This window comes from Branchiostoma floridae, chromosome 4, assembly GCF_000003815.2.
Source record: "Branchiostoma floridae strain S238N-H82 chromosome 4, Bfl_VNyyK, whole genome shotgun sequence".
Classification (NCBI taxonomy): domain Eukaryota; kingdom Metazoa; phylum Chordata; class Leptocardii; order Amphioxiformes; family Branchiostomatidae; genus Branchiostoma; species Branchiostoma floridae.
The window spans coordinates 23,319,541-23,342,716 of NC_049982.1; the positions used below are offsets into that span (position 1 = coordinate 23,319,541).

The 23,176-nt window shown below is 41.9% G+C and overlaps 4 protein-coding genes across 4 annotated transcripts; all 4 read left to right on the forward strand.

Moving 5' to 3' along the window:
* The first annotated feature begins 1,932 nt into the window (after positions 1 to 1,932).
* On the forward strand, positions 1,933 to 7,847 carry LOC118414594. The gene is made up of 8 exons (XM_035818752.1): positions 1,933 to 2,063; positions 2,207 to 2,277; positions 3,027 to 3,126; positions 5,196 to 5,328; positions 6,143 to 6,242; positions 6,378 to 6,459; positions 7,309 to 7,437; positions 7,562 to 7,847. The coding sequence occupies exons 2-8, from the start codon at positions 2,209 to 2,211 to the stop codon at positions 7,738 to 7,740; spliced, it is 792 nt and encodes a 263-aa protein (XP_035674645.1). The 5' UTR covers positions 1,933 to 2,063; positions 2,207 to 2,208; the 3' UTR covers positions 7,741 to 7,847.
* Positions 7,848 to 7,999: 152 nt separating this feature from the next.
* Positions 8,000 to 15,098, forward strand: LOC118414583 (mast/stem cell growth factor receptor Kit-like). Its single transcript, XM_035818729.1, has 11 exons — positions 8,000 to 8,192; positions 9,244 to 9,366; positions 9,841 to 10,022; positions 10,380 to 10,572; positions 10,741 to 10,851; positions 11,775 to 11,947; positions 12,337 to 12,456; positions 13,087 to 13,166; positions 13,436 to 13,576; positions 14,120 to 14,210; positions 14,411 to 15,098. Exons 3-11 carry the CDS (start codon positions 9,957 to 9,959, stop codon positions 14,474 to 14,476), a joined length of 1,041 nt encoding a protein of 346 aa, XP_035674622.1. The 5' UTR covers positions 8,000 to 8,192; positions 9,244 to 9,366; positions 9,841 to 9,956; the 3' UTR covers positions 14,477 to 15,098.
* Positions 15,099 to 19,457: 4,359 nt separating this feature from the next.
* On the forward strand, positions 19,458 to 21,959 carry LOC118413650. Its single transcript, XM_035817178.1, has 5 exons — positions 19,458 to 19,620; positions 20,241 to 20,301; positions 20,711 to 20,858; positions 21,298 to 21,407; positions 21,806 to 21,959. The coding sequence occupies exons 1-5, from the start codon at positions 19,458 to 19,460 to the stop codon at positions 21,957 to 21,959; spliced, it is 636 nt and encodes a 211-aa protein (XP_035673071.1).
* Positions 21,960 to 21,977: 18 nt separating this feature from the next.
* LOC118413651 lies at positions 21,978 to 23,149 on the forward strand. The gene is made up of 3 exons (XM_035817179.1): positions 21,978 to 22,064; positions 22,331 to 22,498; positions 22,876 to 23,149. The coding sequence occupies exons 1-3, from the start codon at positions 21,978 to 21,980 to the stop codon at positions 23,098 to 23,100; spliced, it is 480 nt and encodes a 159-aa protein (XP_035673072.1). The 3' UTR covers positions 23,101 to 23,149.
* The last annotated feature ends 27 nt before the right edge of the window (positions 23,150 to 23,176 follow it).

Below are 23,176 nucleotides of genomic sequence, written 5' to 3' on the forward strand. Positions count from 1 at the left end.
GTAAGGAAACGCTAGTTCACTTATGTCCGCCGGAAAAAAAATATATTTCTGCGCTTAAGGAAAGATACGGAAAAACAGAAACACTGGAATGTACACAGTTTTGAATTTCGTAGAGCAATCATAAGAATCTGTAGTCACAAACTAAATGTAGAAGCCGGGAGATATCATAAAATTCCCCGTGACCAGAGGTTTTGCCCATTCTGCCTAAATGAGATTGAAGAAGAACGTCATTTTATCACGCATCGTTCACGACATGATGATAAACGCACAAAGCTGTTCATATTTCTTTCCACTTGCTCTAAAGACTTTGATACTTTCCGTTCGATAGATAAAACTAACTACATTCTGGGAAGCGATAACACTTACTGTGTACAAATAAGTAAATGTATCAAAGACTGTTTATAACTTAAAATGAATGTGTGTAAATGACACGCTAGACTCAACATGATGACTTATTCATATCTATAGATATCCATACATGTATATGTCTTGTTTTATATGTACTGTAAGTAGTTGCTATAGACCTTACGAAAGTCGATGTTTCTTCACAAATTCAAAGAACACGGCGAACTGTAATGAAAACACCAAATAATGTCCTGAATAAACGTAAACAAAGAAACCTGCGTACAGCAGTGAAAACGTTGGTAAAGTCAAATGACCCACCCTGTCCTCAGCAGCAATATCACCTGCACATGCGGGAGGTACTCATGAATATTAATTAGAGCAGGAGCACTAAATGTTGCTCTGCTTTGATTGGCTCATCCCTAATGAGATTGGATGAAAACGATTGCACAACATTAGGATACCCCTTGGAAGTTTAAACGTTACTAACGCGACTAACAGAAGAACTTTATTGCACGACAGTTGTGAAGGATACGATGTATGACACAACACAGTTGAACTACATGTACCAGTGTTGCTGATATTCAAGAATTCTAAGGAACGAATCTAATCTATGAATGATAATAGTACAATCGAGCAGACGATATATGTGTGCTATATTCTTCAACATGTTTTGTAAACTCAGTCACAGACAAGTTTGAAAACAGCTTATAGTGATATTTCGTAGAAAGAGTTCAACTTACAGTATAGCCAGCGGTATGTAGACTCCTGTTGCAGTCTTCGGAACGGGGCTGTTGTTGTTGTTTTTTTTTGGGGGGGGGCGATTTTCAACGTTGACTATGCTATCTTGTGCCGGGAGATGGAGTTTGCCGAGGAATGGAGTTAATGATGTGGAACGGAGTTTACCGTGATAGGGAGTAGTCGGACGGGGCAAAGACTCGCTATCACGGCAAACTCCCTTCCACAGCACACTCCCTTCCTCGTCAAACTCCCTTACCCGGCACAAGTCTAAGCAATATGTCGGTTCGCAAACATGCTCCTAAAACCTTCTTGTCTAAACGTTAACAAAGAACACGCACCTGTCCGCGGGACGTGCTCATGAATATCAATTAGAGCAGACAGGGTAGTTCCATAACCTTCTGCGCACTGATTGGCTCGTCTTAATGAGATTAGGAGAGCACACGGGGTAGCCCGCTCACAGCTGTCACACCGTAAGGGTTAATGGGAGGAAAATAAAACAAAACAATATCTCTCGTGACTGGTTTGGATGTTTTGGTATGGCGCTAGAAGATTCCATTCTTGCACAAGGGCAGTTTTCATTCATGTTTGGGCAGGATTATAATACAAAAATACTTTTTGAGCAGACCTGGAAAGTTCATTCTTGCGACATTGGCATCTTGTAACATATAATTTTGGCTGTGATGTCCAGTTAACGTTATTGAGCGAAAGTGTTTTGGACTTCTCTATTTTCATGTGTGGCGGAATTCGTAGAATTAAATTTAAGACTCAGGTGATAATATCATAGTCCACTTTTTGTGTTGAACTGTTTTACTAATATTTTGCGTATGGATCATTTGAAATTTCAGAGTCGGGTCAAACAAGTAAACCTACAGACATATCCACGGCTAGTACCGGCAATCAGCTGCGAGTCGTTTTTAACCACAGGCATCTAGCTCTGAGCAGGGCTGAGTTTGAACTGACATTTACCACGAGGGAAATAGGTGAGTTGTACTTCCAGATTATTTCAACAAAAGAGTTGGTACCTAATGTTCTAGGATGGGACGACCAAATAAGCTAGTAAATAGTTCCAAGTGCGCATGGGCAGTCATGTGTAACTTATGCACGTCTTCGCTCATGTTTTCAGAGATGGAGCCAGTGTTCGAGGAAAGGACCTTCGTCCCGCAAACATTAGAATTCGACGAGTATACAGCTGCGGTAACCATATATATATATATGTATATATTAGAATATATCTATATCTATATCTAGAATATATATATATATCTATATCTATATATATGTATATATATATATATAACAATAGAAATTTTTGATAGAGAAAGTCAGATCTATGAATAAGAGAGAGGATAAGAGTGACTATTGACTATTCGTTGATGTTGACTATTTAGCGCCCACAATCGCCACCAAACAACCTGAACTATAACCGTTAAATGGATAAGAAAGATTTTATTCGTTTGAAAAAGAAAGCAATTTGACTATAAGTTAGATTCCCAGAATCTAAAACACGACGGAACATGCCTTTCCTTTCCCTTGGTTATTGGACATTAGTCTGTATGAACACATGTCGCCGATTGTCGCTATACTTTTCATCTACAATAGTATCTCCCAAATGCTGAGTACTAGACAGAGAAAGTAGCATGCACCGTTTCTCAAGTATTTGCTAAGACTAGGCCGAGGATCGAACTCACGGCCTACCGAATGCAAGGCGAACACTCTACCCACATTGTACGTAATCGTCCAGGCCGTGCAGAAATGAAAATATGTATCTGAAGAATAGATGTATGCATGTGCAAGTTCACCATTCTACAATAACCAAAGTGGCCCAGGCCCATACCGTTGACGCTCTTCTAAGTTGGAATATGATATTTTTTATGTTGAGAGATATCGCCGGTATAAATCAGTGAAGCTACAGTGCCATAACGTGTTTTTTCTTCTTTCATCAGAGATTCGTCCAATTCAAGGTTGCTGGGTGGCTTATACTGGACCAAGAGATAATTTATCCGTATGGCTATGAGACGGACAAGAAAACTCCGTCTGGGGGCTGTGAGTTGAACCATGTTGTTACAAAATGTTTAAGCAGACGTCAGAAATTGCGCATTTTTCAACCTTCACTTAAATGTTGAAATAACACAGCACACTCTTTGGCTTAAAAAGTAAAACTGACCATTCTTTTTACATATGTAAAAGATATGGAACAACATTCAATGGAAATATTTTACATCTATGCTAATGTCACAAACATAAGTTTACGTACGATTTGTAGATACGGTGTACCGATACAAAACCGGTTTTCTTGTTTGACTGGTCCAGAAAAACCGGACCTGGTAAAAATTAGTAAACCGGATGCTGGACCGATTCGAAAATGAACAGATTATACTGGCAGACGTTCGAGTGTTTGGGGCTTAAGTAAAGTAGGCATCCTTCCATCTTCCATCCTTCCATCTTCCATCTTTTTTGGGGGCTTGATGGCTGCTTCTTCGTGTCCGAAGATCATTGGGAAGGTAGTCCTCGGTCTCCGATCCAAGAAAAGAACTAAAAAAAATAAACGTTCAAACAAACAAGAGCTAAGTAGACGAGGGTTGATAGTCATTTTAACCAGGCTTCTTCAGTCAAACTTGGTCTAAGACAGAGGTAGTTCGTGTTGTTACATGACTCAGATAGGATTTTAAAATGTCAATGGATGTCAGATACTCCTTCAAACGGAATCCTATTTAGGGAAATGGACCATTGTCTTGAGTATCGCACATTCACACGTTTTTACATATACTTAGGTCCAGGTTCAGGTCCGGACCTTGACCTCATCCTCTGGATCTGGACCGTACCTGGACCTGAAGTTTTTGTACAGGTACCCATGCACCACTAGTAGAGACCTTTTCTTATACAGTGTGCTTCTGGTGTAGGTTAAACTGGCGTTTTCTCGTGCTGATAGACACCCGTACATAGTTTTTAAATACTATACAGCATGAAAGTATGCGTATGATTTCAAAAGCTTATTATGGTCGGTAGATGCTTGCGGAAATACAATGAAACCTTATTACCTCGAGCTCCATGAAATGTTATGCAGGTTATACTTTCAGTAGCGTTTGCCTGTCAACAAGATAACTCAAGAACGACTAGATTGATTAGTTTCATACTTTGTTCGTTAGTGGGTTTGATGAAAGCCTGAAAATGATTAGATTTTGGGACCCTAGCGGCTTCCGATCCCTTGGTACTGCGGCGCAACTTCCGGTTTTGCAATCTCGTGCTCTGAACAAGCTATGGTCACGAATTTTGAATATTACATATCTCTTGTGCTGAGGAATAAGTGCCATAACTTTGGGCCCCTGGCGACTAGTTTAGGGATAGCAGATGCCTTTTTTGTAAAGAAAGAATTCTAAAGTGGATAACGAATAATGAAAACGATTGACGTTACCCATCACAAGGAGTTCCCTTTGAAGTTTGAACGTTTACTAAAACGACTAAGTGAAGGGAACAACGAATTTTCATGAATTTTGGTATATAGGTACCTTAGACAATGATGTACAAAATAAAATACTAATTATGCAAAATAGGAGTATATTTGAACAATTAATGTGAACAACCTATCTTAGCAGTTTTTTTTCAATGTATCTCTTGTCCCAGACATGATATGGTCTTGACAGTTTAGTGGTAGATAGCTTTTAGCGTCATGACAAAGTGGGTCAAGTTTCAGCCCCCTAACATTTATTTTTGAAACCGCAGGGGCACTTTTGTCAAGAAATTGCAAAGAGGATAACTGCAGAAAGGAATGACGGATTGGCATCATTTTATGCATGCGGGTAGATTAGGCAAAGTTGTTCATAATGATATACACGTTATGCAAATGAGGACTAAATTTGCATAATTAATGTGGAAATTGCATAATCCCATTGTTTTCAATAACTGGATTTCAATAAATGTATCACATGTAAATTATGATAGATGGAACATAAGCAGATACCAGATATACTAATGAGGAAATTGCAAAACCGCTTAATGATTGATGATTGAAATTTTATAATTATGACATGTCTATGTTAGTCAATGATGAACATCACCATGCATAACGAATATTTTAGTCTAACGAATATTTTCTTCACTATGCCGCCGACCAGGTATGCTGGAGTTATACCTACCTATCGAAACCGGGCGCTTTGATTTCGAAGTGACTGCGAACAGCGACTTTATTTGTGCGCCAACACATAGTGGCTATCTTACAACTACTCAAGCATTTCCGAAATACGAAAGGTTTGATGATCATATCATTCACTTATTACTCACTTGTTATGACAGGAGAACAGTTGTAATTAATTGGTTTAAGTATAGTTGATTAAGGGAATAAGTCTGGCTGCAAAAATCAGAGTTTGCAGCGTTGTGGGTGTTTTTACGCCCCAACATGAGGCCATGGAGGGATATACACGTCAAGCTCTTATATGGACTTCATTTTAGTGAAGGGAAGACGGGAAGTATCATTGCCTCCCATAATTTCACAGGATGTCACATTAGAAAAAATATATAGATTTATTATAATAAAGAGATTAAAGAGAAGTACCTGCGCTGTATCAAAATACACCTCAGATATTGACGTGTTCAAGATAATCTTGAGAAGGTCTCTATAGCAATGTTTTATGTGCCGGTGTGACAGCAATCTGTGACACCTGTATTACCACACCTGGTGAAATCATGAAGGTTTATATTACAGACTTTTATCAAACTTGCAAGTGAAATGACTTGTTGTTATGTATTGTAATCCTTCCATACAATTGTTCTTACCTGCCGTTTTTTGGGGGGTAATATTATCGGTCTTCTTCTGTCTTCTTCGTGGCAGTAAAGACCGGAACTACTTGTCATCGCTAGGTGGCGCTACGGAGTAACTGATGCGCCCCCAAACGTGGTTAAGCGAGTATCCCCCACGTTCTGACTGGAGTAGATTTTCGCACGAGCTTACCACATGGTAACGTCTTACCGCAAGTGAAAACCTGAAGTATACTGGCGGCGACAATCATTGTAATTAATTGTTAATGTCAATGTAAAATTAACATTCTGATATATGCCTCTGCAGCAACTGGCCACCCGATGACTGGCCGTGGATCCCCTTCTGGAGTTACGAGCCATGGGAACCAATATTTACAGTTTTAAAAATCACCTATTACAATGTACAGGTAAGATGTGTGCTTTAAACAAGAAGCTATTCTCTTCATACACACAGTTCTATGGGACAGCATGAGAATTTATACCATCTGAAATAACTAGCAAGTACATATGTGATAACGCTAGTGGTTGCAACTTTGTTTCAGGTGGGGGAGAACAACTCTTACCTGAATCAGATTACATGTGTGGTCCAAGGGGAAACTTATCATATTGAAGTGATCGTCACAGGTGAGAAAAAAATTGAAAAAGACTTGCTTAAGCGTACAGCGTTTTTTTTTTTTTGCTTGTAGAGCCTTTAGCTTTTATCATAAATAATTGGTAAACCACCTTGCATTGTAATACACATTGAGTACATGCAGTGTAAAATCAGATTGATGGGGTCAATCCACTGACACCGCGAAGGAAGGGTTTAGTTGGTTCTGCGAGGTGCTAGAGTGTGGCTCTCCTCAAAGACGGAATATCTGGTTCATGTACCACCCGAGAGGAAGACCGTGTAGTCATGTTTGTCTTCAGTCTTTGCATTCAATCTACTGGAGAGGGTTTGCTATGATCCTTCTTTTTTTAGAGAGATTTCTAGTTTGTATAGATAGGTAACCTCGATAACTTTTCTTGCATTTTGTCTGTATTTGCATGCTACCTTCCGTATCTGTTACTTCCCGGCATATGCAGATTGAGTTTTTTTTAGTTCTGTACAATGAGAGGTGTGCTGATACTTCTGCCATGAAAGTCGGTAATTAAAATCGATGTTGACATTACGTGGCAAAGGGTTGCTCGAGCTCAAAGGTAAAGTTCTTCCACGAATGGTTTCATCGGGTTGGCATATCAATGGATATTACTGCTGTGTCGTTTTTTCTACACAACCAAAAGACAGTTATCCGCAGCGGTCCAGAAGTCTCTTAGCTATATATCTGTGGCTACTTCTCGCCACTAAGTGGCGCTGTGGCGAGAGAAATGCCATCCCAAACGCAACTGAGTGGCGAAAAGTAGCAACGCTCAATATTGCTACAATCAAGGTCGAACCGTCGGTGTTGTGTGTTTAAAAAACTTGTAAATAAGAAAAATATTATCTTTGTTCAGCCTGCCCCATCGGGCGTTTCGGCCGGGTCTGCATGGAGCGCTGTCAGTGTTACAACGGGGCTTCGTGTCACAGCTTCAACGGCGCGTGCAAGTGCGCTCCTGGCTGGAAAGGAAGGCACTGCACCATAGGTGGCCTCTAAATGTTATTTCTGATTCTGTGTCTCGTGAGATTTGCACAAGCTTCTTATGCAACATTGCAAATTTATATCAGATAAGTAGGCCTTGTTGAATTCTTCGTATTCATATTTGTTAGAAAATCCAGAAGTTCGCATCAGTCCTTCAAGCAGTGAACTGACAGACTTGCGGTACGGGCAGGAACTGCAGTTGACATGCACTGGCTACAAATTTCCTATCGCCAGCATCACCTGGTTCTTCGAGGATGTCGTTTCTGACCTTGGAAGGCAGTCAAACGTAACAAAGGATTGGAAGTAATGCTTCTTTAAATGAATATTAAACTTCAGAAGAGTGTGTAAGTTTCCGATAGTTAATTTTAAGAAGTAAAAAATATTATACTAGTACTGCATTTTGTATTTCACATAAAGTGGCGACTAGTCTCGCGCTCTTCAAAACGCATTCCGTATTCGACTACACTCCCCAAGTATTCAAATTAAGCAATCTCAGCCTATGGGGAACCTTCCAGTAGCCTACGACGGGGAACCTCCAAATTAGATTTCTGCAATCAACCCAGAAAACGTGGATTACCTGACAAAAAATGTAGTTTTAACAAACTTCTGCGAATCTCATCACGTGATCTCTTCCCAACTCTCTCCACAGCTCCACCAGACTGTTCATCAGTTCCCTGCAACATGAGGGTCACGTGACTTGCGAGGCTGTCAGTACCAGTGGAGACAAGTACAATGGTACAGTCGACATACGAATAACAGGTACGGCATATCAGGGGACGTTCACGCAAATTTGTAAAAAAATGTATAGAATGTTTTATGATTACATTAGCATAGGCAGATAGATAACTTTTTGTATTGACTTTGCAGAAAACATCAAATGAACGTAGATGATTATGATAAAAACTTAGCAGACGTATAGAAGGGCATACGATATGGACTTATGTACCTAACAAATACTGCACTTCGTGTCGCTACTGTTGTATAACTGGTCTGAAACTATTGCATTACTTCCGAAAATAATTCAATCAGGTTGGTAGATCATAGGACATAGGAGTTTTCTTTTACACAACCAGTTTTTGTCACCTGATGACATTTCGATTTCGAAGCAGAACTCCAGTTAGAAGCTCTGAGGAAGATGTCTGACAGACATCGAAACGTCAACAGGTGTTAAAAACTTGTTGTGTAAAAGAAAACTCCTATGTCCTATTGCATTACTGTTGGGTAACTGTTGTATTACTATTGTGTAACTAATTGTTGCTTCGGTGTTGTATCCTGACGGCGCAATGATTTTGTATCCCTGTGGAACATGTGAGGTTGTCAGGATAACTTGTACGGTGAGCTGTGTGACCTTTAGTGTTGTACCTTTAGTGTTGTACCTTTAGTGTTGTACCTTTAGTGTTGTACCTTTAGTGTTGTATCCTGACGGTCCAGTGATTTTGTTAGCCTCCATAGCAGGCTCTCTATGGCCTTTTTTGGCACTTTTGCTGGCCATTTCTTTTCGTACTGGGTCGCTGATTGCTGGCCTCTCTGATAGCCGGCCATCAGAGAGGCTGCTATGGAGGCTATGATTTTGTATCTCTGTGGAACATGTCAGGTTGTGAGGATAACTTGTACGGTGAGCTGTGTGACCTTTAGTGTTGTACCTTTAACAGTGTTGTATCCTGACGGCGCAATGATTTTGTATCCCTGTGGAACATGTCAGGTTGTCAGGATAACTTGTACGGTGAGCTGTGTGACCTTTAGTGTTGTACCTTTAACAGTGTTGTATCCTGACGTTCCAGTGATTTTGTATCCCTGTGGAACATGTCAGGTTGTCAGGATAACCTGTACGGTGAGCTGTGTGACCAGGTGTGTGACTGTACCGGACTGGCCACTTGTAACCGGACCTTGGGCTGTGTCTGTCAGGAGGGTGTGTACGGCGAGGGGTGTCCAAGTCAGTCACTTTTACAAACTGGATCTTCTATAGTCTTCAGCAAACCTCTTTTGTTTTCATAATTCAAATTTATGGCAAATGCGATTCAAAATTAAACCTGTTAGCACTCACGTAGATCACGTAGATCCAGGGCCACTTTCTGTTAAAACTAGCTGAAACTGAAAATTCTACACAAGAAACATTTTACACATATTATTTCACACATGTTATGTTTAATATTTGTTTCTCAGTCATTTACACTGCCGATTGACTGTTAATATTTCTCATTTTTTGCTGTTTAATTCATCTTATATTTACTACACTTGTATTCTGATTATTATTATCCTAGTTAAATGGGGGGTTGTAAAAGCCATGTAGGCTTCTCCCCTTCTCCCATTTAATTAATTTTCTTTACTCTATTGTTATTGTTATTGTTTTTATTTTCAAAATAGATAGATAAACAAACAACTCACATGTTGGCTCCCACCGCGACAGGGCCAGCTGCAGACGACGCAGGCTCCCAGACCACCCTCCTGTCCATCAGTTTGACGTCAGGCGGAGTGGTTTTCCTCCTCCTCATCGCAATCTTCCTGCTCCACAGGCAATACACCATGATGCGCATGCGTGTGGGAACCATCACCGATCCAGAAGTCTGCAAACTCGGAAAGAATTTACAAGTATATTTTTTTCTGTAGCCCAGTTGCTTTCTAAAGATCTATGAGGCCGTTGAAGTTGTCAGTGGTTGTTCTTTCCCTACAGCCTACCCAAACATCGCGATTCTTCATATAAAACAAATTCCATGATACTTTGAAACCCACAACCGTGAAACAATGATCGTTCTGGGTATGTATGTTACACAAATTAAATCTCACTAAATGTTGCTGTTGTCCAAAACGAAATGAAAATCAGTACAGTACTTACAGTGTAATAAATAAACGCTAAAGGGAAATGTCTTGAAACTCACCATCGTACGCTTCCTTACGTTTGAATTTCATCATACGCTTCCTTACGTTTAAATTTCTAACCGTCACCAGGCCGTGATGCCACGAGAACGAGGCCCGTCGTCAAGCAGTATCGACATGGACATGCTGAAGGAGAGGGAGATAGACAGAAACAGGCTGCAGTTCGGTCAGCTCCTGGGAGAGGGTGCTTTTGGACACGTAGTCAAGGCAACGCTCCAACAACCTGATGAAGACGACGTAGTGGTAGCTGTCAAGAAACTGAAAGGTAGTTTACTATAGCTATATATGAAGATAAATGTACAACATTATGACATAAAACATTCATTTGGAATTGTGGTCACACAACTATAAATCAACTGACATTATTGCACAGTTCAATATGATGACTAAAGATCGAAAATCTGCTATTCTTTTGATTTCTTTCAATGTACAGACGACACAGAAACAACCACAAGAACAGCTCTTTTGAGGGAGACCTGTATCATGTTGTTGTGTGGTCATCATGACAACATCATCGGGCTCAAAGGCATCTGTTTTAGAGACGGTCAGTTCATTTCTTTACATCGTTTATATGTGTATCTACTCAGTGCTGTACCATTGAAAGATGTGCAGAGGATGTCTATCTATGCTAACATGTAATCGAATATATGGGTGTGGCGTAACTGGTAGAGCCTTCGGCTCGGGATTTATATAGGTCTTGAGTTCGATCCCAGCCTTGCCATCGACGTTGTGCCTTTGGGAAAGGACTTAACACGACCTTCCTCACTTCACCCAGGTGTAAAAAAAAAATGGGTACCTGACTTCGGTCGGGGAGGTAAAATATTACCTTCTGTCTGTACCGTGTATGTGGCACTGTTAATATAAGTTACAAAAGTCGAGTGCAGTGCCACATTGTCCTGGTCCAAAAAGCAAATAGACAAAAAATATATGGGTGATTGTGAAAGGGCCGTCTAAAATTACAACTGCCAAATAGAGGTCAGCATTCCATGGCCATTTGGTTTTACGCGTTTTTTGCAACATTTAATCGTCTAGCTATATCACTTCTATCGCAACTTCTAAATTTGAATGCGTCCTATTGAGAAAAGAAAAAGATTGCAGTAGTCGACAAGTATATGTCTGCAAGTCTTCTGTTGAACAGCAACGTGAACAACGAAACTTTCCGTGGATTCAGCACCAGGGACAGAACGCTCCTACTTCTTCCGGCCTACCGCCACATCCAAAAGTTGTTTTTTTTTAAAGATGCAATTCTAGACGGTCGAAGTACGCGAAAACATTTGAGATCGAGTCGGATCCAAACTTTTACCTTCAGAATATCTAATAATACACTGCTGGCAGCGCAGTTAGTTGTAAACACATGTGATATAAGGGTGCTGTAAATAGGAAAACCTTGCTACATGAACCTATATATAACGTTACATGACAGCATATTGCACCAAGCACGAAATCATAAGGTTTACCATACTATAGGTCCTCTACAACTGGTGCTGGAATATGCGGAACACGGGAGTCTTCTTCAGCTGCTGTGGACGCTACGTGCGGAGTCCAAACACAACATGGCGATCCTGTCCAACAAACGGCACATCTTCGAGACCATGATGGTGGAGGTTTGCAGCGGGCTGGAGCATCTGGCGAGCAACAGGGTGAGATATTGATACAAAATACGTTTTCTCTATAACCAATTTTCAAAACGTCTTCCTGTGGCGACACGCCAACTGTATTAGGCCTTTTGGATGGGGACTTAAATCCGACGGCCCCACAGATCCCGGCGTTGTTGTTTTTGTCCCCCAAATTCTGCACTTAAAAGATTCCAATACGTTATCGACAACGAAGAGTAGCGGTGCTTGACTAAAACGTGAACTATCATCGGTCGAAAAATAATTACTTTTAGAGTTTACTGAAATTAATCCTACTGGTCAATATGTCATATCTACGTTTTTCGAGCACAGAAATTATCACGTACCGACCATTGCTCTTCCGACATACATTTACATAACAATGACACGACTGGATCGTTTCTATCTGTGCACAGCTGGTTCACCGAGACATCGCCGCCCGAAACATCCTGATTTGCGGGAAGGGAACCGCCAAGATCGCTGACTTTGGGCTGGCCCGGGACACGTACGCTGTAGGGTACCATCGGCAGGAGAGGGTAGGTCCGGAACACGTACGCTGTAGGGTACCATCGGCAGGAGACGGTAGGTCCGGAACACGTACGCTGTAGGGTACCATCGGCAAGAGAGGGTAGGTCCGGAACACGTACGCTGTAGGGTACCATCGGCAAGAGAGGGTAGGTCCGGGAAACGTACGCTGTTGGGTACCATTGGCAGGAGAGGGTAAGTCTGGAACGCGTACACTGTAGGGTACCATCGGCAGGAGAGGGTAGGTCCGGGACACGTACGCAGTAGGGTACCATCGGTAGGAGACGGTAGGTCCGGAACACATACGCTGTAGGGTACCATCGGCAGGAGAGGGTAAGTCCGGAACACGTACGCTGTAGGGTACCATCAGCAGGAGACGATAGGTCCGGAACACATACGCTGTAGGGTACCATCGGCAGGAGAGGGTAGGTCCAGGACACGTATGCTATATGGTCTTGAGGACGAGTCTTCTCCATTTTTCGCTGTAATCATAAAAATGCTATGTTCATTAACGTATAGTTTGAATTGATTAAGTTATGATCAATCATAACACTATGCCTCGGAAGATGAAAAATTTCCTTATGGTCAGTTCTCGGGAAATTACAAACGTCTTTTAATGAGAGTGTCTGTGTTTTAACCAGGGTAATGACCTCTTACCTCTGAAGTGGATGGCACCGGAAAGCCTGAAGAACGAGGCTAAATTCACAGACAAGAGTGACGTGTGAGTATGTTGAGCGTCGTGTCATAGCAAACAAACACAAAATAAACTTCCCTTTGTTTTCATTCCTCCAATTCCTCCGTTATATTCTTGTGATAAAATAATAGATGGATTTTTGTTCCAGTAATGTATATAGTGATAGGATTAGGGTACTGACAATGATCATTACAATTATATTGTAGAGATGAGCAAGGTCATATAAGTGGCACCTTTTCCCATCTTCAACATTCCGAAGCACATATAGTGACAGACTTCCTTACTATACTTGCCAGGTGGTCTTTTGGGGTCCTGTTGTGGGAAGTTGCGCAGCTCGGCCGTACGCCGTACCCCGGGATGAACGGTGCAGACAGAATATATGATGCTCTGTATAACCACTTCAGACTCCCCATGCCACGGCTGTGTACAGAAGAAAGGTGAGGATGAGGTGCTGTACAAGAGACTTTGGGGTGGGAAGGGGGTTGCTGTGATGCTGATCATGGAGAGGGGGGTTGCTGTGATGTTAACGTTAATCACGCCACATACCCTCCGACACGTTCCGTTTGTACTTTAATTTAGGCTCGTTGAAGATGTTGCTTTATTGTCACTGTTCTTTATAAATGAAGCTGCTGCAAAACGACTCTTGCAGTTTTTAATCCAACGCTAAACATCGATTGTGTCCACTTTACACGTCATAGATACTGTATGAGGGAAACCCTGATTCTTTCACACAGTGGGTTTTATGGCGTCAACGTACAGATGATGCCAACATAAATCGTTCGAAGCAAACATAGTTAGTGCGAATATCCGCCCTTTTATCATAACGCAGAGACAAACCTATAATAGCCGTACCATTCCCTATGGTACTATCAGATTAAATTGATGCATGTTATACTTTTTAGAAATCCCTATACAGGTACAGTATAATCCATATACTTTGCCCATAAAACAACCATTCATTCTATGCGCTGCTCATACAGGTACCGACTGATGCTGCAGTGCTGGAAGTTTAACGAGAAGACCAGGCTGGACGCCACGACTGTAAGAAAACGACTGGAGGAAGATCCGAACGTAAGTTTTTGTTGCTGTTGTCGTTGTTGTTGTTTTAAAGGATTTGAGTCACTTCGTCAAATACAGGTGAGGGAAATACTGTTCACTGATACCTAAAATTCAATGTTTTTAGTAAGTGACGTTGCCTTTAGACTTTTCATAACACATTGCAACTGAACATAATATCACTTTTTACAATGTTGTGTCTATGTTTTTCTTAGGGCTTCTTCTACTTCAATGCGCCAGTCGCAGCAATCGATGCCGCTGCACCAGTCACTTCGGTGTGAGACCACATTGGACTTCGGTACGAGACCAGTATGACGACTGTCTGGACAGAGCCAATGACCTCTACATGAACTGAGCGCCCTGGAGTCTTAATAATGAGAGTGCCTTTTGTTTATCCATTCGCGTTAACGGACTAATCTTCCAAGATATATTCAAGACATAAGAATTATGATAGCCTCGATATGATCGAAAAGCATTGCTAAGCAGATCTGAGTGTCTTCTTGTGTAATTTCCCCATGCATGTTAAGTGTTACTCCATCTAATGTTTTGCTCGTGAAGCAAACTGGTCTTGACACTATAGATCTTTCCAAATGTTTACTGCCTTTTTGTCACCTAGGAAAACGTAATCGGCAGTGCTATCTGTGCCTTTATTAACACGAATGGCAGTCTGCTTATAATTCTACTAGTAAACGACTATTTAATTGATGAAAAAATTAAGACAAAGGTGGAACAAGAATGTTGTTGGAGAAATGCGTTTTCTTCTTGCTTTGCTGGTAGCTACGTGTATAACTTTTTAATAAAGGAATCTATATGTAAGTAAACATAAATACTTTTGATGCACATGTCGCAGATATGATATCGCTATAATCATGGTATTTTATACAATGAGATAAAGTGAATAGAGACCTTAGTATTGTCATATGTACCACGGAAACTACTTAGTACGCTTCTTGTGGCCACGCTAGTAACTACTTTCACGACTGTAGAGGATAATGTTCCCCCAAAATAAAAGCCAGCATTGAAAACAAGCAGGTCTGCTTCTCCTTTTTTCACAACCGTTGAATATTTTTCTTCATTTACACCGAAGTATACTAAAATATGTCAAAAACAAAAGTATGCTTATTAATCAAAACGAGAGAGATGAAATAAGCCCTGCATACTACAAAATCACATCAATAAAAAAGTCAACCAGGCATATAAATCATTAGATTTCCCAGACTTTTTAACTTCTTTTGTACCATGTATGGTAGTTTTTACGTCCATTTGACGTAGGAATCCGCCCATTTTGTTTTTTGAGGGGCCATTTTGACCACTGTGTAGGAGTCCGTCCACGAAGAAAGTAAACCTAACTCAAGATGACGGGCGGACAGAAAAGTCACCATTATATTGTGGTCCAATAGCCAGTAAATGGCTTCCTCCCGACTACAGCAGTTACATTGTTTGATGGGCGAGCAACGTAACAGTGCCTGCCTAGGCAGCACAGCTCTTCGGACCCTAGCACATGTCGATGTCGTCACCTGCAAGGTCAACATTTACATACGTTAAAGGCTACGTGCTGATTCATATGCATCCAAGATTTCGGATGGTAGTGTGAATGCAAAACCTTTTAACGCTCAGACTTTACTACATGTAAATAAAACCTTACAGAGATGAGTTATATACAAGAAGAATAAAGTGTCTACTTGTCCAACACTGTCTACGTCGTTTAGAAGATTACATGACGAATGATCATGAACAGTAAGCTACAAACCTTCGTCGGATTCTGGAGAGGACGGCTGAGAAGGTTGCTGTGTATGCGGAGATGGTGGCTGTACAGGCTGCTGAGATGGTGGCTGTACAGGCTGCTGAGATGGTGGCTGTACAGGCTGCTGAGATGGTGGCTGTACAGGCTGCTGAGATGGTGGCTGTACAGGCTGCTGAGATGGTGGCTGTACAGGCTGCTGAGATGGTGGCTGTACAGGCTGCTGAGATGGTGGCTGTACAGGCTGCTGAGATGGTGGATGTACAGGCTGCTGAGATGGTGGATGTACAGGCTGCTGAGATGGTGGCTGTACAGGCTGCTGAGATGGTGGATGTACAGGCTGCTGAGATGGTGGATGTACAGGCTGCTGAGATGGTGGCTGTACAGGCTGCTGAGATGGTGGCTGTACAGGCTGCTGAGATGGTGGATGTACAGGCTGCTGAGATGGTGGATGTACAGGCTGCTGAGATGGTGGATGTACAGGCTGCTGAGATGGTGGCTGCAGAGGCTGTTGAGATGATGTCTGCTGAGACGAGGTCTGCAGAGATGACTGAGACGAGGTCTGCAGAGATGACTGAGAAGAAGTCTGTAGAGATGATCGAGACGAGGTCTGCAGAGATGACTGAGATGAGGTCTGCAGAGACGAAGACTGAGATGAGGTCTGCTGAGAAGAGGTCTGGAGAGACCACTCAGACGATGTCTGCTGAGACGATGTCTGCTGAGATGAGGTCTGGAGAGACCACTCAGATGATGTCTGCTGAGACGATGTCTGCTGAGACGATGTCTGCTGAGACGACGGCTGAGATGATGTCTGCTGAGATGATGTCTGCTGAGACGGCTGAGTTGATGTCTGCTGAGACGATGTCTGCTGAGATGATGTCTGCTGAGATGGCTGAGTTGATGTCTGCTGAGATGATGTCTGCTGAGATGGCTGAGTTGATGTCTGCTCAGGAGATGTCTGCTGAGACGACGTCTGCTGGAAAGGCTGAGACGGTATCTGTAGACGTTGCTGAGATAACGTCTGCCCAGGTGGCTGTGTTTCTTCCCGAGGAGACAGTTGAGGCGACACGTCAGGACTGGCGGATGCAGAGGTAACAGGCTCAACAGCATGTCCATCTTCGTCGGTTATGTCATCTGTGTATGAGTTGAGATGTGATATACGTAATAGAAAGGCTTGCTTAAATAATACGTATGGCAAAGTTTCTTAGATAAAGATTTTGTTTCACAAAGAGAGACTTTGAAGAATTCAAAAGGCACAGTTGTTACATGAATAGTATCAATTACTAATCAAAATCAGTTCAACCTCACACAAGTGAACCCCTTTCAAGCAATTATCCTAGTGCTTTGGTGGTGTTTCGTATACCTGTGCGCTCTTACCGCCTTCTCCTTCTATCAGGAACAAGGCAAATCAGAGGTGAAAGACTTCGCTCCTTACAAAAAACAAACAAAAATAATGATATTGGTCTACTAGTTTTACATTAGTCTAGTATTGCTTAAACCTTTTATTGTTTCATACTTTCTATGCTAACATTAGCTCTACATCGCTATACGAAGAAGTCTTCCACTATAGCCATAATGGACACTAATGACAACAAACCTTCTTCCGACTCAGTAAACGGCGGTCTCGGTGTGTAAGGCGAGGGTGTTACCCAGTAAAACTCATCAGAAGAAGAAGAGGCATTGTCGTCGTCTGACGTTGCTCCGTCCAAAATGAGGAACACAGCTTGGTCGTGACCAAACGCGTCCTTGATTTCCCAGCCGTGCATGAGGCAGTCTGACACCTCTCGGATTCCGGTGCCGCTTCTACTGCCCACTTGAATGTCCCTATCAAGAAAATACCTTTGGTTATTATGGTCGAACCAACTGGGTAGTAAATTTTCATATCTTTTATGATATACTACATAAGGATGTTGTCATAGAACTCCTTAAATTTGTCTAGTACCTAAATACGTATGGTACCTCTGTATTGCATTTGGTTGTTTATATTGTGGTAGGTGGGAAACTGAGGTTTTGGTGCTACTGGTGTTTCGGTTCACGGTTGAAACAATTCTTTAAGTAATACATTGAGAACATCGATTGTTGATTTCATAAATTTCTAGATACGTCATCGCGAAAACCGTGAAAATAAAACCACCGCGAAAGTTATAACATTTACACTTATATTCTCTATCAAAACTTTCCCTAACAGCGATGGAAACAGTAAAACTGGTTGATTATTACTTACACTACTTGTGCAGCCTGAAGCTCCGGGAGGTCAAAGTTCCTCTTCAGCCTCTTCAGTAGATCCTCATTAGTGTCTGCGGGAATCATGCATTGAAAGAAATGTCAATGTACGTTGTCATCTATTGCCGTTAGTAAAGTTTGCGGCTAAATGTTTCTTCTATTCGGTTTGATTCAGGCTAGACAACGGTGGGTCGAATATAATAATCTTTAGTGCAATCTCATGCTAATTGCAAAAATACATGTATGAAAATACAATACATTATGTATAAAAACAACATATTATTCGCAAATTTAACTTGAGTAAATATGTCAATACAAACTTCATATGCACAGCTTGTGAACAGGCCCGAAACAAGTACAGAATAAACAATGTCAGAGACTTTCTATTGCTGATAGCTGTAGCCTACAGACTCAAGTAAACAAACAACAAAAGTCTTTGGGTATAACATGGTATACGCTAACACATGCCATAGCCGTAAGTGTGGCAACTCGCACGCGGACATTAACTGATACATAATTGTACCTGCAACACTAAATTTCACACATCTCAGCCGGCGTTCCCGAATCATTGTCTCCTCAAATTCCTCAAAAGAGCACTGTGGAATGGAGTCTGGAAGGAGGATAAATTTCCTCTCGATATACCAGACCCTGGTGTTGATACATGTGCAGCAGGGAAGGGAACACATGTTGCTCCGAGTAAGATACGTGGTGAGGATGTCAATGTTCACCAGTGTTTACTTTCCGTATGTGTAAGCTAGCGTGGGCATGTTTGTCACACAGCTGTGGAACACCTGTAGTAGGTTGTTGGTTGGTACGTACGTACATACGAGCCAATCAGCAGCTAAATAGATTAACATTTCTAAACCGGACGACGCTGACGACGCGTCTTCCACCTGGCTCCACACGTCGACACCTGGCGGCCGTTGAATGCACCGCACTGACAGGGGAGGACGTGTTGTAGCCTCTAAGTGGTTGTTGAAATATGAAATATGACTAAAAAGACGTCACATGAACTATGCGTGAATGCAAATACACACAGATATATTGCCCTCATATACTCTCCAGACCATGCCCCAAGGAAACAAGCTGGCATTATAATTACTTCCTTGTGCACATGTACGATAGAGCCATAAGCATACCGATTTTCATACACTAGCACATTTCCGCTATTCTTGGCCTGAACTGAAGCGCTTCTTCGTGTTCTACTTGTGAATAGTACTTCTAACTAAAGAATGATGAGTTCCACAGGTGTACCGCTGCGGTTTGTTGCGTGTGTACTGGTGATTGTGTGGAGCTGCATGTCCGGGGCATCTGAGTGCGGCGCGTGCGGGAATACCGAACCACAGCCCCCGGCCCCCGTGGAGGGTTGGTCCATCACTGCACAGGGAGACGTCAACCTGAACTGCGGAGACTTTGCGAACAAGGAGGAACTACAGATCACTCTGGCGTCCTGCTGTACAGGTGAGCAAATAGCTTTGGATAGTCTCCTTTGCAATTTTTTTGCAGCGGCGGCTTTTCGTGTTTGCGGGAGCGCTAATTCGTGAGTTTCAACATGGGTTCTCTAGCTGTGCTAGGAGAGGAGTGAGTTTACCGGGAAAAAAGTTTTACCGCACTCATAGTCCTTCTTCAAACTTGTGAATCAGCGCTGCCGCAAAAACATACGTCAGACGTCTGCAAAGGGGGCTATGATTGTGGCAAAATAAACGTCACGCCGACCTTGTTGAAGTAAGAAGCATCAAAGGAAAATGCTTTGTTTGATAGTAAGATAGTAAGACAAGTTTATTGAGTCTGGCGTCCAACAAGTTCGTTCTGCAGCATCGATAGTGTAATCAACAACAAAAAGCCATCTGTTGCTTTGAAAAACTTTATCTCTGATGCTGAAAGCACTTATCGTAGTCAAGGTATTTTGAGATGTTTGAATCGTTGCGATTTCTCCAGCACCATGCACCATAGATACCAGGCTTGCCATACAGTAATTGCAAACATATACATATGAGGAGTATTTTGCACAAAAATAATTGTCCTACATTCCCATACTAAAGAGACTTGTCTGACTTTCATATGTCTCCTCGACGCTGCAGAATTTAAGGTACCAGAAGTGAACGAAACAACGTGCTGTTCCGCACTGGAGGGGACATTGAGGTACGATGGGGCCACAAAGAGGATCGTCTTCTGCAATGGGCAGGTATTAACGTTAATTTGATCCTTGGTTTTCAAAAATTTGATAAGAAACTGTATAAGCGTATAGAAGATCATCATCATTACAATACGATACCCCTTATATTGTATGGCTTGACGGACAGAACTTTCATCATGATCAGCACAGTGACTATAGGCTTTGTTTTAATATATATTGGCAGTGTTAGTTCACTAACGTTGGTTGCCGCTGCGAGGATGTATCCACATAACATTCAAATTTGGCAAACTAAGCTTTTTATCGTGTCCCTTGCATTAGAAATTGCGAGGCTAGCTTCTCCCAGTAACAAGGTTATAATAGGCTTGAAATAATTTTTTTTTCATCGACAACATTTATCTATATCCTTATAACCAGGAATGGAAAACCCTGGCCATTGATGAACCAGCCGGGAAAGGCCTGTCCCAACCCGGCCATGTCCTGCCGTGAGATCTACCTGTCCGGTTCTTACGTCAGTGGTCTCTATTGGATCCGCACTGACCATCACAGCACTGTCCCAACGCAGGTTAAGTATGGAAGATATTTCATCTTCCGTCAAAAGGAAACTTTTGAACCACTTGCACATTACCAAAAATGTACATGTGTGAATAATACATGTGTGTACAATTCCTTGTGGATACTTGCCAAAAGCAACGATAGTTCGTTTGAAGACCAAGTTGACCAGGTACGGTATCAGCCAAATGAAATGTCAAGTGTCTATAAAGCATGTCAATAAAGTTCAAGTAGCTTTAAACACGTCTATAGATTTCCAGTATCTAAAAAACGTCTATAACTTCAAATATCTACTAAACACATGTCTTTGAAATTCAGATATCTATAAAACATATGTCTTTACAATTCTTGTATCTTCTCTCTGATCCAGAAAATGATACATATGTGGTATATGTATCCCGTCTTCTTCACCTTGGAGTCTGATATTGTATTGAAACCCATATATCCCTCAGGTTTGGTGTGAAATGGAGTTCAACGGTGGAGGTTGGTTGCGTGTTTTCAACATGATGGCTAAACCAGGAATCACGGCATCGGCTGCTGAAATGTACAGCATCATAACGAGGTAAACTGATGGGCAAACTGTCCTTGAAACCTTCGCGTGTAAATTTTCTGGAAACAATATAAGTTGGACCGGATGGTATGAGACCTGAAAGTAGTTGCCATCATAGAATTCTTGTCTATTATTAGTAGACGTATGGTACTGTCGGGGGTGACAGTATCATTGTGGTTTTGCCTAAAATGTTGCTGTTGCCCATTTTTGGAAAGGAACATTAGAGAATATAATATTCCTTCACTGTTCAGGGAACTCATGCGATGCGACAGAAAATGTGGGCGACATGTCAAAAGTAAGGGCCCCTGACTCTCAACAGTCCTTGTCTCAAACATTTTCTCGATTTACATAACAATGCCCAAACGTAACCTGTTATGGTTGTATGTATCTACATTTTGTTTTATTGACAGCAATGGACCGGTCCAAGCTGTTCTCTCCAACACCACCAGTACAGCTATCTTCACACAGGGCCTGAATCTGGGCGCGTACCATGAGGTGTGTTGTCGACTTTTTTCTTCATCAGGGGAAACACGTGTAGACCACAGGGAGAATAGCCTCTTATGAGGCTAATCGTGGATCAAAATGAACTCAAACTCAAACGCCAAGTACCAATATGTATACAATGTCTTCCTTTACGTTCTGGACTGCAGTATAAACATCGCGTTCTATGTATGTAACGTTATGTAAATAATTTACGTTTGTGACGGCATCTGTATTAAAGCAGCGACACATATGTTGCAGCGCAATGTAAACAAGTCAGAATCACCCTGAGGAATGTGATAGACGATCACTGAATACAATGTAAAAACAGCTGGTTGTGTACAAAGAACTTTGCCATAATAGATTTATTGAAACTTGCAGACAAAACAATACATGGCACACCAACGCAGCTTAGCTGATATTGGGTGCCAACACAAATATATTGCCCCCTGCAGGTTGTGTACGGCTGGGCCAAGTCCTGTGATGACGTGGTGTCGCACTATGGCTACTACCGTGACGATCTGGGTCTGAAGGGACATTGTTACATCGATGGCTTCTGTGGCGACGGCACTGTGGTGGCCACCATGACCAGCAGCGTCACCAAGGAAGTCAAGGAAATGAAGGTATGAATGTGTCATTTTGTTAGATTGTTATGTTAGCTACAGAAGAATGTAACGGTTTGTGGTATACACGAATCAAATGGATGCATCACGGAGCAAATCAAAAGCGTTCACTTTTAGTTAAAATACCCTGGTGTCATTTCAATACAACGTTACACATATGAATACATGTCAAGTATTTGTTTCATTACTCCGTTTATATTAATGTGACCGAAGGATTCTCTAGTGCAAAAGATATTTTGCCAGCAACTAGTAAAACTAAGCCTATTACATGCAACCCAAATGTTGATGTAACTAGGAAAGACTAGTGTCACGTTCAACCAGGAAGGATTCGGACTTATAGAAAGGCTTTCTGTCATTGGCATTTTTATTTTTCCTAGACCGGAAACCAACCGAACTACCCTCACGTGGGGCTGGGCTGGACAGGTCAGCAGATCACGTGGGGGTACGACCTGAACACGTCTCCTCATGGCCACAGGGGGAACTGGTACACCAGCTCCTGCTGTCTGACGGAAACACCGCCGACATCCGGGATGCTGGGAGCAACTGGCGCTACTCCATCCTCATCCGTTAGAGGAAGGAAATGCGAGGACAACATATCATAGAATGAGGGTCACTCGGTGTGTCTGTTTGTGTTTAAATGTGAGGACGTTTAATGCTACAACATCATGTGAAATTTTG